Here is an 11810-nt window from a genome sequence, read left to right as displayed (position 1 = left end):
CCTCAAGGGAGCTGGGTCCTGCCGGAGCAAATGGATGGAACGGTCATTCATTGGCTCACTTCCTCACGGCCCTGAAACAGCTGCTTATCTATATGTTCAACCAATTTACTCCCTTTAGCTTTTGTGTCATGAGCAGTTGGTAAAGTCTCTCAGTAGCTGGAAGCTCACGTTCCCTGGGGCCTCGATTAGCCAGTGGAAAGAGGGCTAGACTCGGCATCAAGGGGGCAACCACTGACCAGCTACTCCCACGAGGGGTGGCTGCTGCTAACAGAACGGTGCTCAGGTTTCCTGGAGTTCCTGCCTTTCAATTTGGGGGATGGATCCAGACCAAGGGACGCCCAAACCTATAGAATAAATAGGGGGCCTTCTCCACAGCAACCACTGTGCTCCAGCATATTTGATATTAAAACAAATACAGGCTGCATTGCTGGTAGGAATGCAAAATGGTGCAGCTGCTGTGGAAAACAGTTTAGCAGTTCCTCAAAAAGTTAAACATAGAATGACCATATGACCCAGCAATGCCATTCACTCCTAGGTATATACCCGAGACACCTGAAAACAGGTGTGCAAACAAATACACAAACATGCCTGTTCATAGCAGCACTGTTCTAAGAAGCCAAATAGTGGCACAATAGCCCAAGGTGAAAACAACCCAAGTGTCAATCAACCACGAATGACACATCCAGGAAATGGAATATTACTCACCCGTGAAAAGGGATGAAGTACTGATACGTGCTACAATGTAGATGAACCTCAAAAACCTTATGCTCAGTGACAGAAGCCAGGCACAAAAGGTCACATAGTGTACGATTCCATTTAGATGAAATGTCCAGAGTAGATGAATCCAAAATAGAGACAGAAAACAGATTGGTGATTGTCAGGGGCTTGGGGCAATGGGGAGTAACTGCTTAATAGGCATGGGGTTTGGGGTTTCCATTTCTGGTGAGGAAAACGTTTTGGAACGAGTTAGAAGTGGTGGGTGCACAGCATTGAGAATTTACTAAATGGCCACTGAACTGTTCACTTTAAAGTGGTTAATTTTATGTTGTGAGAATCTTACCTCAATTTAAACATGAAAATAAATACAGGCATGCTATAAAAGAGAATGCAAAGTTGCATGAATCTGTGACAAGGACAGACTTCCAGGAGGCTTCCCACCGACCAGGGGAGGCGGGGAGGAGAGCCAGCAGGACCGCCCTAAAGGGGGCGGGGCTCTGGGGAGGATGTGCCGCGACTGGGGAGGCGGGAGTTCCAGGGCTCCCCAAGCCAGTCTTGAGGACCCCAGGGGTGTCCGGCACACCCAGGCTGGGTGTCCTCCCAGAAGCGGCACCCACCATTCCCTCTTCCTGTCCCCACAACCCAGGGACTGGCTCCTTTCAGCGCCTGCAGCTCCAGCCACCCTGGCTGACCATCAACTGCTTTGGCTTCTCCTGACCGCTCTCTGCTCTTCGGTTTCTTCTCACGGCCCCTGCCGCCTGCCTTCTCAGCTTTGGATCCCCCTCTTGTCAATCTGTGCAGGTGTCGGCATCCGTGCCCCAGGAGAACCACCGGTGCCCCCGGAACACCCCATCAGCTGCTGGGGCAGTTTCCTGACAGCTGGCGGCTAGTGCTCCTGCCTTAACCAAACCCAATAAACTTCTTTTTTCGGTGATGAGAAGTGGGACTGCGGCTTGTTTTGCACATCTGCAAAAGGGAAGCGGTGTTGCTACCTGGCTCAGAAGACAGAATTGAGTCATCCGAGTGGAGACCCAGGGCTGGAGAGCCCCTTCGTCCCCAAGCAGACTTGGTGCCCTCTTCTGTGTCCTGTAGCCTCTTCTGCCCTGCCCTCCCACTGGGACAGGAAAGCTGTGAAGGAACTCAGGCGTTTGTGGCCTTGAAATGAACAGTTTACATCAGTCCATTTCACAGATGAGGAAGCTGAACCCCAGAAAGAGATGATGGAGAGGGGGTTTGACAAGACGAGTTGCCAGTAGAGTGGCACCCAGGGCATAGTTCGGTTTCTAGTGCCTCGCAGCCAGCAAACCCCAAACACTGTCCAACAGCTGCACGTACAGCCAGTCTCACGGGACCCCTAACACTCCCGTGAGGCGATCGGGAAAAGGTGCTGATTTCCCCACTTCACACGAGGAGGTCAGACAACCAGGTGTTCTCACAGCCCTGATCCTTTCAGCCCTCACCACCTTCGCTTTAACTGAAAATTAGTCCCCGGCCCCCGCCCTCTAGAAAACAATCTAACCCCTCAATACCACACAGACTCATTTATTCATTCACTTATTGTCTCACACATTTGTTCTGTAAATCTTTATTGAACTCAAATTCTGGGGAAGATTTTATTAAAAGTTTTCCTGCAGTTGGACCAACAGGCAGTTTCACCTGGGGTGGGGTCAGGGGAGAAGGCTGCCTTCCAGGAATGGAGCCCGCTCAGTCCTGGAGCTTGCTGGCATATACCTCTGCCCTGTCCAGGGGTAGCCCTCGGTTCACAGATGTGTACGAAGATTCCGAGGTGCCCAGGGACTTGGAGACGGCCTCCTGCGTGATCTGGGAGTCATGCGTGGTTTCCCCATCAGAACCGCCCATGTCTCTGACCAAGGGGATGAAGAGAACCAGGGTTAGGGGCACAGATCAAGCCTAAACCCCTTTAGCTGGTCAGGAACCTTTCTATTTAGACTTTGCTTTCACAGATGTCCTTTTAGGCATTCATTCAATAAACCAATCTTTCCAGAGTACTTACTGTGTGCCAGGCCCTGGGATAAGGAAAGTGTCACTCTTTTGGAACTACGTGAGCAAGCAATTTACAGGTCTTACCATAAGCTGGATACTTGGAGTCCATTGTCCCATGTCCCTAAAGAGCTAAGATTGTATGGGGAGATGGACCAGGCAGACAATGACCAGACAGAATGGACAAATCCAGGTGGGAGCCACAGGAGGGCTTCCTGGAGGAGGGAGCAGTTAAGAATGGGGGCGTAGAAAGGCATTCCAAACATTTGATAAGCATAGCTGGGGAGTGTCAATGGGGCAACAGTGGGAAGTTTGGTGCAGCTGGAGCTGGGCAGGGGATGGTTGGAGGAGTAAATGGAAGAACCAGGCTAAGTCAGCTAACAGGACCTTCAGAGCCAGGTTAGGGTGTTGCCCAAAGGGACAGAAGGACAAAACCCTGTCCTGACTGCTCCCAGGTCTGGCCAGGCAGACCAGCCTTTTGGTGGCTGATCTCATCTATTATTGGTGATTTTAATTCAAATGTCAGAGGTTCAGCATGATTTCCAAGTTCACTGCCCCCCTTCCCATCCCCGACCCTCCCACGTCTTTTCCTGCCTGGCTAATTTCTACATGTCCACTTAATATCACCGATTCTAAGCAGCTTTTCCACCTGCTTCCTCACTCCCGCTGGGACGAGCACCCCTCTTGAGCTTCCAAGTCCCCTGGAGCTCCCTCTGCCGCTGAGAAGCACACTGCATGTGACTTCCACCCATCCCTGTCCTGAGGAGAGTTGGCTCCTGTATTCCTCCCTCCAGGAAACCCACCCTGATACTCCAGGCAGGATCTGGGCTGTGGACACGCCTGTCTCCCTACCAGGCAGCCCTGTCAGCTGCTCCAGACACCCCACAGAGGCCTGGAGTCCTAATCCATCCAAACAGACACAAATCCGAGCTGTTAGTGGGGCCAGGACACTGGGGCTCTGGTCCCAGCTCGGTTTTAACTGGCTGTGTGACCTTGGGCCGTGCTTCCTTTCCTCAGACCTCAATTTCCCCATCTGTACTGCAAGTGGGTGAATCAGAATGACAACAAAAGCTGACTCTTGTTCAGTGCCTGGGCACTGCCCTGAGGACTCTATAGGGATTATTTCACTGAACATTCACAACTCTGTGGGGTGGATAATATTTATTAGTATCTCCATTTTACAGAGGAGGAACCTGAGGCATAGGAGGATACGCGCCGAAGGTTGTGCAGCTGTTAAGTGTCAGACCTGGGATCTGCCCACAAAGCCCCTCCCTACCCAGCTGACCTTGACCTTGAATGCCCCAAGACTCAGCTCCCGCTCACCGGACCCCACCTCACCCAGGGTGGAAAGCAATTCCTTTGCCTGCAGGGCTCTCCCCTGCCTCAGAGACCCTCCCCATGGAGCAGGTCTAGTGTGTCCGCCCAGCCCCACCCTCCAGCTGGCGGTACTCACATGAGGCTGAGGACAATGGCACCGACAAAGCCCAGGAGCAGGAAGAAGGGCAGGGAGCCCAGGATGGAGGTGACCACGATCATGCCGCCACTTCGCCGGCCCGGCCACGTGTCGATTACCGAGTACGGGGTGACTGACGGGACACAGGCCCATTACTCCCAAGACACTGCACCCTCAGCCTTCTTACAGGGATGCACAGAGTCCCCCCAGCACTGGTGGCTGCAAGTCCCAGGGATGAAGTGGGGACCCAGTTCCATGACCGTCTCCCCCCAGCGCTGAGGTGCAATTATCTTGCTTGCCCCCACGTCCTACTTCCCAGCTTTCTCCTGTGTGTCTGGTCTGTTCCTCTTTTAACTGTCTTTGCACATAATTTTCAATTATAAACTGACTCCAGTCTTCTGGTGAGATGGAAGGGATGTAGATTATAAACTATTAAAGGTGAAGCAAAGGCGAGAACCAGCTGGACCGTGGCCCTGCCTCTGCTCTGGCCAGTGTCACACTTTTGAAACAAAGTAAACAAATAAATGTCCTACTGTGAGCTGGCCCCTTTCTGGCCATTGTCCCATGTAGAGCCCGCAAGACCCCTGTTCTGCAGTTTGCCTGCTGCAGCTTAGGGAGACTGAGTTCAAAGGCACTCAGATGCCAGACTCAAGCCAATAGGTCTGTCTGGCCCCAAAGGGCACGCTCTGGCCCTGACCTCACTGACCCCACTGACCTCAGGCCCTGCCCCGAAAGCTGGCCTAGCCCTTTTGTCTAAAATACCCAAAGGAACCCTGCTGGGGAGGCCGAGCAAGGATTCTTCTTCCCACTTCTCAGATGTGGAAACAGGTCCTGCAGGGCTCACACAGCAGCAGGGTTCAGAGGCTAGGCTGGTATTCAGGACTCTCCGTCAGTTGCAGAGTAATGGTGTCTCTAGAGCTGCCTGGGCCACACACAGGCCTCACTACCCCCCACTAGCTGCGTGACCTCTGGTGACCTTTCAGAACTGCTCAACTGCACACCCCTTGGAGGCAAACGCACTGTGAGGGCTGGGAAGCCTCCCGACTTTGGCTGTAGCCACACCCATCCAGCCAGGCCCAAACACCAGCAATCCTCCCCCTTCCTTTGTTACAGCACCTGGCCCTCAAGGAAGGAGGTAAGGAGGGAAGGATGAAGTTTCTGGTGAAATTATTTTCAGATGCATTTTCCTCATAGCCCAGTGGCCTGGCTGTGTCTGGGGAGGCTTTTCAGGTGACAGCCTGAGTCTGCTCTCCCAGGTTCCCCTGAGGACCACCCCCAGCCCACCCTCACCACTTACGCCTGTTGGTACGGATGGGGTCCGACCACAGGGTCTGGTCCTGTACCAAGCCCGTGGACATGTTGACGAGGACGTACTTGAATCTGGAAGGAGACGGAGTGAGGATGACTTCCACCCATCCTGTGAGCTCCGGCCACAGCGAGGTCGGAGAGATTCTGATGGTGGGGTGGAGGACAAAGTGAGGACTTCCAGGAGGTAGAAATCTGGGCGGCGACAGTGGGCTCCGGGCAACAGGACAGCGCTGGACTTAGCATCAGCACCGTTGCCACGTATTATTGCCCCAGACCCTTGCCAGGCTCTGATGCCGCCTCCTCCAGGAAGCCTTCAACGTCCGTGGCCCTCCTCCAGGCTCTCCCTCTGGGAGCCCCCTCTGTTTCTCTATTGTGTGTGTATATATAGATATATATACACACACAGGGTGCCAAAAAATATATACACATTTTAAGAAAGGAAAAAACTATATTAAAATTGTAATAGTCAATATATACCGATAACAAAAGATGAATACAAGTCAAGTTTGACTTCTGCAATTACAAGAGGTGCTCAAAGTGGTTACCGTCTGCATAATTTTAGTATGGTTTTTTCCTTTTTTAAAATGTGTATACATTTTTTGGCACCCTCTGTATGTATGTACACACACACACACACACACACACACACGTAGCCTGTTTGCTGAGTCTTGACCCATTTGTCCTCCTCGCGTTTTTGTCTTCCATTATTCCCAGCTTGGTCCTTGGAATCACCAAAAAAAAGACTTAAAAAATAATAATATCCATTCCTGCTGCTGTGGAATAAGGGCTCCATTTTACATGCAGATAATCCCAATTGAGCATTACAAATCATAGAGGAAGCCAGGCGATACAGTACAAAATACTCATGGCCAAGTTAAGGCCTGTTTAAAATGATGGATGTTCTGAGACCTAAGAAACTGACAGCCTCGTGCTCACTTCGGCAGCACATATACTAAAATTGGAAAGATACAGAGGAGGTCAGCATGGCCCCGGCACAAGGATGACACCCAAATTCGTGAAGTGTTCCTTATTTTTTTTTCTCTTGCTCCAGGTCCCCTCCAGCCCACCCACTACTCTTTCTCTCCCCACTTCACCCTTCCGCTGTGTTTTCCCATCACCCTGGGGCCATACTCCTTCCCCAGAGAGTCCAATTGCTTTTACCTTATATCCTAAGCTCCCAGCACCAAACTTCTGTCCCTTCAAACTTCCCCCTCCCCAACAAAAGTAAAAAATTAAAAAATAAATAAATAGGGCTGGCCAAGTGGCGCATTGGCTAAGAGCTGGCTTGGGACGCCAGCTCTGAGCAGCAGGGCCCCAGTTTGGATCCCACATGAGGGCCAGTGACACTGCGCCCTCTACAGCTAAGATGGTGAACAACAGCTCAACCTGGAGCTGGGCTATCATTGAATCGCCGGAGTCTGTGTAGACTGCAGCAGGGCTGCAGTGGGGCTGCAGTGGGCTGCCATGAGCTACCATGTGTGGCTGGCAGCCAGCGTGAGCAGCCGGCAGCTGGCGTGAGCTGCTGTCCAATGGCCAGCGAGCGATTTGCCTCACCCAGGAAGAGCGTAATGATAATACCAACATGGGTCAGTGAAGCGACGTTCTCCACAACTAGACTGAAGAACAAAAAAAGACAGCAACTTGTCTGTTCCCCTTCTCTGATTCCCCAATAAAATCTTTAAATTAATTAATTAATTAATAGAAAGAAATTGATACCCTCTAGTTTAACACAGAAAAAAAAATTAAGACCTTTAAAATCAGCGTTTTGCCTAAAAATCCCCCACTTCTTTAGGTCTGAATAAGAGTTCCAGAGGCTGGGACCTGCGCTAGCGTCCCCAAGGTGGGGTAGGCTTCGCCATCAAAGAGGAGGGAGAGGTTAAGAACAAGGTCATAGGGGACGGTGGAGGGTGGGACAGAGGAGGTGGGGACTGAGGCCAAAGGAGGGGCAAACTGTCTGAGAGGATGGCAGATAAGTGACAGCCTGGCCCCCAAGGGCAGCCTAGAAGGTACAGAGACCCCAACCTACGCATCTCCATGGTAACAGGAGTGGCTTTGACACCAGGTAAGAAGACCCTCTAGCCATGGGTCAGGGCTGAGGCCTGAGATCTGCGTGAGAAGACCTGTGGAAATGAATGAGGGACCCCCTGAGGTGGGGTGGCCACAAAAATGTGCCCCGACCAGAGAGAGGCAGGAAAAAGCCAAGGATCAAGTAGTAGCTGGAAAGGCCTCGGGGGGGCCTCTAGTTCACGTGGGGCCCCAGCTTTTCACCAGGTGACCCCCTTCCCTCTCTGGACCACAGTTTCCTTTCTTATTAAATGAGGGGGAATGCGGGGGGGGGTGAGTGCCCCCCTGGGTGATGGGCCAGGACCCGGTGCATGATTTGTGGGGCCAAGTGCAAAATGAAAATTCGGGCCCCTTGTTAAAAAAATTAAGAATTTCAAGATGGCAGAGCATTAAGCCAAGCGGGGTCCCTTCTGAGGATGGGGCCCTGTGCTTGGTCACATGACCAGGAAGCCCTTCATGGGACCCAGAATGGTCCATAGCACATAACAAGCGCTCAAGACACGTGGCCTCGCACTTCACCAGCTCTGGGTTTTCCCGAGTTGGGGCACATCTGCCACTCTCCTTCCCGCAGCTGCCCACGTTCACCTGTACTCCGTGGCCGCTGACAGGGGTGGGTTGCAGACGCTCTGGAAATTGGGGTCAGACAGGCAGGCCACATTGGTGCCCACCCTGATGAGATAGGCGTTCAGGATCTCGGAGGCCCGGGACACATCCCCTACAGCAGCCAAGCTGGGCAGGTCGCTACAGGGGGCCAGGTCAAAGGCGGAGGCCTTGTAAGGGCCTGTCCTCCCCCCGTCTGTTTGCTGGAACGTGGAGCTCAGCGGGGTCTGGGTGTCGTCCTGCACAGAGGCATTCCTGGAGCTGGCTGTAGAGAGAGTGTCGGGCGTGAGCTTCCTGGCCACCCCAGCTCGGTCACTCACTCGGTCATTCATCAAATGGCCCTGGATATTCTCTTTGAGCCAGCACTGTGCTCAGGGCGCAGGTACGGGGCAGGCTCAGTCCCTGCTCTCAAGGGCACCCAGTGCATGGCGGGTGATGGACAGCAGCCCTTCTCCTGCTTCGACCGCTGAGTGCGGCTCTCAGCCACCTCATCTCGTCACAGGCCTGTAACCCTCCCACCCCAACAGACTACTGTCATTTCTTCACCGGACTGTCTTCTGTGAAATGGGAAAAGAGGCCACATGGTACAGGGGAAACAGCGTGGAGGCAGGCAGACCTATGGTGGGCCCAAGGTCTCTTCCTTGCTAGCTGAGCGATCTTGGACAACTCACTTTGCCTCTCTTGACCCTGGCCTGTGAAATGGGAGAAAAATACCCCACAGTGCCCACAGCTCTTGGGCACAGGTAAGTAGGAGGTCAATAAATGTTTGCTGGAAGAATAAAAGGACCCTAAATGAGGGGTTGTAAGTGGCTGGTTTCTAGAAAGGTAAGAGGTTGTCACTGGGTTCCTTCTCTCTGGAAGCCCAGGATTACTTCTAGTGAATGGGCGAGGGCTGGGCTGGGGCCAGCAGGTCCACACACGTGGGAGCCCTCGAAAACACTCATCTGAGCCATCTCAGGCAGGACTGGGGCTTGACAATCGAGAGTCTGGATTCGCTCTCCAGTTCCGGGGACTCCAGTGAGTGAATCCGCCTCTCTGAGCCTTGATTCTTTGCCCTGCGATGGACATCATAATACAGTTGACCCGTGAACAACACGGGGATTAGGGGCACAGTTGAAAATCTGAATATAACTTTTGACCCCCAGAAACTTAACTAATAGCCTACTGTTGACCAGATGCCTTACTGATAACATGAACAGTCGGCTAACACATATTTTGTATCTTATATGTATTGTATTCTTACAATAAAGAAAGCGAGAGAAAAGACAATGTTATTAATAAGAAAATTATGAGGGGCTGCCGAGTGGCTCAGTTGGTTAAGAGCACAAGTTCTGAGCAACAGGGTCGCTGGTTCAATTCCCACAGGGGCCAGTGAGCTGCGCCTGAGCTGAGCTGATGCTGAGCTGCCAACAGGTGGCAGGATGGCTCAGCTGGTGAGAGCACGTACTCCTAACAACAAGGTTTCCGGTTTGACTCCCTCATGGGATTGTGGGTCACCCACCCACAACTAAGATTAAACACAGCACCTTGAGCTGAGTGGATGTGAGCTGCCGATAGGCGGCTGGATGGCGACTGGACCTGGAGCTGAGCTAGCTGCGCCCTCCACAACTAAGACTGAAGGACAACTTGTCTGTTCCCCTTCCCCAATTCCTCAACACTGTTCCCCTACCCCAATTCCCCCCATAAAATCTTAAAAAGAAAAGAAAATCATAAGGAAAGGAAAATACATTTACAGTATTGAAAAAAATCCATGTATGAGTGAGCCCAAGCAGTTCAAACCGTGTTGTTCAAGGGTCAACTGTAGTTACCTTGCAGGCTGGCTGTAAGGTGTGCAAGGTGCCTGGCATGATGTAGGTACTCAGTGATTCGTGCCATTATGATTTCCCCCACTAGACTGGATGTCCCTTCAGGGCAAGGCCATGTCTGTGACTGCAGCCCCCAGCCCAGGGCTGGCACAGAGCAGACACAAGTGCAGGCTGTTGAGCCGCATGGGGGTAGATGAGTTACAGGGAGGAAGCACCCCTCTACCCGCCTCCTTCCCTCCGCCCTGCGGACAGGTCAAAGCCCCTTTCAGCATACCCAGAAGGAAGCAGCTCCTCACCTGAATCCACCAAGACATAGAGGTAGACCTGGTAGGGGCCACTGAGGGCCACTGTGCTGTCAAACATGCAGAGAGGTTTTTCCAAGGCCACGGTGCTGAGGGTGGGGTTATTGGTGGCAAAGGTCACGCTGGCCATTTGGGGCTGGAGGTTCACACCTGGTGGATGCAATGACAGGAGCTGACCCCTGGCAGAACTGTCCACACTTATGGGCATTCTTTGCCCTCCCCCAACACACACACACACATATGCACACACATGTTTGCATACAGTTACTGAGCACCTGCTCTGTGCCAGGCATTGGGCTTCACATTTCATGTGGGTCATCTCAGGAAAGTGTCTCAGACATGGAGAGCACCCTGCTCCCACCCGGTCATCCTGGCCAGGAATCGGGCAGTCCAGCCGAACTGCTGCCCACTCTCTCCCCCTGCAAACATTCAATCGCCAAGAGCCCCACTGCCCCTCCTAAGCACCTCTCCACCCGGCCTCAGAGTCCCACCCTCTTTGCCTGGACCCTAGTAACAAGCCCTCCACCCATGCCCTGCTCTCTAACATGCGAATCTGACCCTGTCACTCTCTTGCTAGGCCCCTTTTGTGGCTCCCCACTGCTCTCCAATGCAGTCCAGTCTCTCTGACGGGGCAGCGAGGTCCTGAAGTTCTGGACCTTGCTTTATTGGGCCTCCAGTCTCACCTCTATGCACACCTCTCTCACCCCAAGCGCCAGCCACCTGGATGGACAATGGACAGGAGGTTCCCAAGATAGACCATGCCACTTCCTCCTCTCTTGACCCGCCGAGCTACTCCTTCACCTAAAAGCTCCTTTATCTCCCCAGTCCAGGAATCACCATGAGTCTAGTGCAGTGCTTCTCTGCTATCCCACAGTCCTCTGTGTGTCTGTCTTTTGCAGCATCCATCACAGGGCTCTGTCATCCATGAGCCCTGGAGTTCCCACCAGGGGAAGCTTATTTATTAGTCAGTCAGTGTTGGTTATTATTCATATCTGGGCCCCAAGAGCCTGCACAGGACCTGGCACAGAGCAGGTATCCGTGTCTATTCCTGGAGTGAATAAATGAGGGTGCTATCCCCAAAGCCCCTTCCCATCCAGGCTCCTATCAGGACTCCTGAGGAGGGTCAGAGTGCAGGACACAGCTGCCCGCCCAACCTGGGCAAGGATCCCTCCTCTCAACATCCGCTTACCTGAGCAGAGCCGCAGGCAGCCGAGGGCCAGCAAGGCCCAGAGCGGAGGCATCGCCTGGGACAAGCCGCGACAGCGCGGGGCGGGAGGTCCAGGGGGACAGCGTGCACCGCGCCTCTCCCACGCGGCGCACCTGCCAGCCCAGGGCCCTCGGCGCGCCCTGTCCCCGCCCCCGCCCGCGCCAGCCAATCCGCGGTCTCTCGCGGGCTATTTGCATACGCCCCGCCCCGGGCTTCCTGGCCTGCAAAAGTGCCCCAGGGCGCACATCGGTCTGAGCAGAAGCCGTTACCAAAGCACCTACTGCGTGCGGAGACCTGATCGGTGCTTTCCCAGAGCTTCTCTTCTAATGAGACCTGGGGGGGTCAAGCCACCC

General features: G+C 53.3%; 1 protein-coding gene across 3 annotated transcripts; it reads right to left on the bottom strand.

Annotated features, from left to right (window-relative positions):
* Positions 1-1396: 1396 nt before the first annotated feature.
* On the bottom strand, positions 1397-11558 carry UPK3A (uroplakin 3A). 3 transcript variants are annotated; one of them, XM_019651673.1, is made up of 6 exons: positions 11440-11558; positions 10245-10400; positions 8129-8408; positions 5469-5623; positions 4172-4304; positions 1397-2581 (listed from the first exon to the last, which is right to left on the bottom strand). In XM_019651673.1, the coding sequence occupies exons 1-6, from the start codon at positions 11489-11491 to the stop codon at positions 2422-2424; spliced, it is 936 nt and encodes a 311-aa protein (XP_019507218.1). In that variant the 5' UTR covers positions 11492-11558; the 3' UTR covers positions 1397-2421. The 3 variants fall into 3 exon arrangements, with proteins under 3 accessions (XP_019507218.1, XP_019507220.1, XP_019507221.1); XM_019651675.1 differs by having other exon boundaries at positions 5469-5551; XM_019651676.1 differs by having other exon boundaries at positions 2476-2581; positions 5546-5623.
* Positions 11559-11810: the final 252 nt, after the last annotated feature.

The sequence above is a fragment of the Hipposideros armiger genome, unplaced genomic scaffold (genome assembly GCF_001890085.2).
Source record: "Hipposideros armiger isolate ML-2016 unplaced genomic scaffold, ASM189008v1 scaffold_164, whole genome shotgun sequence".
NCBI classification, from domain to species: domain Eukaryota; kingdom Metazoa; phylum Chordata; class Mammalia; order Chiroptera; family Hipposideridae; genus Hipposideros; species Hipposideros armiger.
Note: the sequence above shows the minus strand (reverse complement) of the source record. Positions and strands in the feature narration are given on the sequence as shown.

Coding starts and splice junctions, on each gene's coding strand:
- UPK3A (XM_019651673.1), bottom strand. CDS start 11,491: ATGCCTCCGCTCTGGGCCTTGCTGGCCCTCGGCTGCCTGCGGCTCTGC. Junction 8,409..10,244: donor CTATGTCTTGGTGGATTCAG/GTGAGGAGCTGC, acceptor CTCTCTCTACAG/CCAGCTCCAGGAATGCCTCT. Junction 2,582..4,171: donor GCCATTGTCCTCAGCCTCAT/GTGAGTACCGCC, acceptor CCCCTTGGTCAG/AGACATGGGCGGTTCTGATG.